This window comes from Podarcis tiliguerta (genome assembly GCF_965153285.1).
Source record: "Podarcis tiliguerta genome assembly, chromosome: 7".
In the NCBI taxonomy this organism is placed as follows: Eukaryota; Metazoa; Chordata; class Lepidosauria; order Squamata; family Lacertidae; genus Podarcis; species Podarcis tiliguerta.
Window position 1 is genome coordinate 6,148,107 of NC_139540.1, and position 3,266 is coordinate 6,151,372.

The 3,266-nt window shown below is 32.8% G+C and overlaps 1 protein-coding gene across 2 annotated transcripts in view; it reads right to left on the reverse strand.

The window, feature by feature from the left end:
* The window catches only part of LOC310681813 (tubulin beta-4B chain), a 19,105-nt gene extending 16,709 nt beyond the window's left edge, over positions 1–2,396 (reverse strand). Inside the window, exon 1 of one of the 2 annotated variants that reach the window (XM_083449759.1) lies at positions 2,319–2,396. In XM_083449759.1, coding sequence (XP_083305885.1) covers positions 2,319–2,375 — 57 coding nt within the window. In that variant the 5' untranslated portion in view covers positions 2,376–2,396. Of the gene's footprint in view, positions 1–1,682; positions 1,767–2,318 lie in introns of those variants that run through there. The other variant, XM_083449760.1, reaches the window with a different exon arrangement.
* Positions 2,397–3,266: the final 870 nt, after the last annotated feature.

Here is a 3,266-nt window from a genome sequence, read left to right on the forward strand (position 1 = left end):
CTTATTATTAATAATTAATTTATTATTATTTAATTATTTAGTTTGATTATTAGTCAGGATTTGTTTTAGTTTGATTATTAGTCATTTGATGATTAGTCAGTTTGATTTAATCGAATCATGACTAATAATCAAACTAAATAATAATCAAACTAAATCTAAGAATAAAGCTAAATCAACCTTTGATTTAATTCAGTGATTCAATTTAGTTTTTTTATTATTATTTTATTATTATTATTAAATATTATTATTAAATTATTATTTTATTATTAGTTATTAGTCCCCCCCCCGTTTTCGGCCCAGACTCCCCCACTAATAATTATATCAATATTACTATTAATTATTCCTAAATGATTCTATCATTATTGTTAATTATTACTAAATTATAATATAATTACCCACTAATTTAAAAAAAAAGTTTGATTTAGTTAGGATTAGATTTAGTTTTGTTATTAGTTTGGACTAGATCTAATCTAAATCTAAACATAACTAATTATTACTATTGTTAATTGTGATCATTAATTATTACTAAGTATACATTATTGTTATAATTATTATTATTCATTAGCATAATTGATAATTTAACAGTTAATGAATTCCTTTCCCCTCAATCTCCCCTTATTTTTAATTATTATTAACATTAATTCCTTCCCTCCTTTATTTTTATTAATAATTATCATTTTATTATTTAATTATTTTTATTTAATTATTAATTTTAATTATTATTATTAATTGTTCCAGTAATTCTTCATTATTATTATTAACTTAAATTAAATGGATCTCTTTTTTTTCCCTTCCCCCCCTCAATCCGCTCATTTTTATATATTATTAATTATTCCAATAATTAATCCTTCATTATTATTATTTCCCCTTTCCCCCTCAAGTTTATCGATCATTATTATTATTATTATTCCCCCCTCAAACCCCTCATTTTATTATTATTATTAATTCTTCTAATAATTAATCATTCATTATTTATTATTATTTCCCCTTTCCCCCCTCAATCCCCTCATGTTTATCGATTATTATTATTAATTCTTCCTATAATAATATTATTATTTTCCGTTCCCAATTCCCTCATTTATCATTACTTCTTACTATTATTAATTATTCCCTCATTTATCATTTATTATTATTATTCTTTCCACTTCCCAATTCCCTCATTTTTTATCTATTATTATTAATTCTTCTAATAATTCATCATTCATTATTATATTTTTTTATTATTCCCCCTTCCCCCAATTCCCTTAAGTTTATTTATTAATCTTATTACTAATTATTCCAATAATTCATCATTCATTATGATTATTAAATTAATTAAATTAAATTAATTTCCGGCAATCAATTCCCTCATGATTGTTAATGATTAATTATTTATTAATAATTATTAATGATTATTAATAATTATTATTGATCCTTAATGGCGGATCATTGTTAATTAACGATTATTAATAATTAATATCAATAACTAATGGTTAAGGATATCTATTAATAACTAATTATTAACGATGCTTATTAATTATTGATACTTATTAATTAATTATTATCAATGATACTTATTAATTTATTATTAATAAATGATACTTATGCATTATTATGGATACTTATTATTATTGATAATTATTATTGATAATTATTAATTCATTATCATTATTAATCATTAATTATTTTTCTTCTCCTTCCACCTTGGCGCCGATTTGGTTGCCGCACTGGCCGGCCTGCAAGTGCACAATTTCCCTCATCCTGTCTTAATTAATTCGCCTTAATTCGCTTCTATAGATTAATTTCCCCTCAGCTTCTCGACGTCGCTATTAATAAGTATTAATAAGTATCAATAATTATTAATTGTTAATAGTTATTAATAAGCATCAATAATTATTATTAAGAATTATGAATAACTCACTCTTATGATTAACCCTAATAATTACGATTAATTATAAATAAGTATTATTATTATTAATAATTATCAATAACTCATTCTTATTATTAACCCTGACAATCACGATGAATCATAAATAAGTATTAATAATTATTATTAATAATTACTAATAGCTCATTCTTATTATTAACCCTAATAATTACGATGAATAAATAAGTATTAATAAGTATTAATTATTATTATTAATAATTAATTATTAATAACTCGTTCTTATGATTAACCCTAATAATTGTAATTATTAACAAGCATTACTATCAATAATTTCCTTGTCCGTCACGCCCTTTCACCCTCTTTATTACTAAGAGTTAATTAAATGATAATTAATTATTAATAATTATTAATAATAATTACTAATTAATATCAATTATTATTCTCCTTCCACCTTGGCGCCGATTTGGTTGCCGCACTGGCCGGCCTGCAAGTGGACAATTTCCCTCATGGTGTCTTAATTAATTCGCCTCAATTTCTTAATTGGCTTAATATTAATTAATTTCCCCTCAGCCGCTTCCACTCCGCTCGACGCTCGGGAGACACTGGCGGCGTCCGAGCAACGAGCCGCCTTATATACCCTCCACAACTCGGGCGCTGATTGGACAACCGCCGAGGCGCGCGGGAGGCGATTGGTCGAACTTGACAAGCCTCGCCCCGCCTCCTTTGTTCGGCTTCGACGCCGATTGGGCCGCTAACGTGTCCGTCAAGGAGAAAGGGCCGTTGGTCCGCCTCCGCCACGCGCGGATTGGTTCCCTCAGCGCGGCGGCCGTTGCTCGTTCCCCGCGCTCGACGCCGATTGGTCCGCTTCCCTGTCCGTCACGCCCCCGCCCGCCCCCGCATTATAGGCCTTAATGGGGCTTCGTTCCCTCAGCTCGACGCTTATTGGTCGCTTTGCTTGTCCGTCACGCCCCTTCGTCCGTCCAGCGGTTCTCATTGGTCCGTTCCAATAGGCCTTAATAGAGTTTCTTCCCTCAGCTCGACACCGATTGGTCCGTTTCGCTGTCCGTCACGCCCATTAGTCCGTCCGGCGGTTCTCATTGGTCCGCCCGCCAATAGGCCTTCTCATTGGTCCGTTCCAACCCGCCCGCCCATAGACCTTCATAGAGTTTTATTCCCTCAGCTCGACGCCTCTTGGTTCTCCGCCTTGTGCGTCCCGCCCACTCGGCCAACGAGCGGCTCCCATTGGCCCAAGCTCGGCGGGCCGAAGAGTCGATTGGACGAGGCCAAATGGCGTTGTCCCGCCTCTGCGAGGCGCGGATTGGCTGGCGGGCGCGGGCGTCGTCGATCATTGGTCGACGCTCCTTTCCCTCAAAGGTTCTTTCCCTCAAGTCGTCGCCTA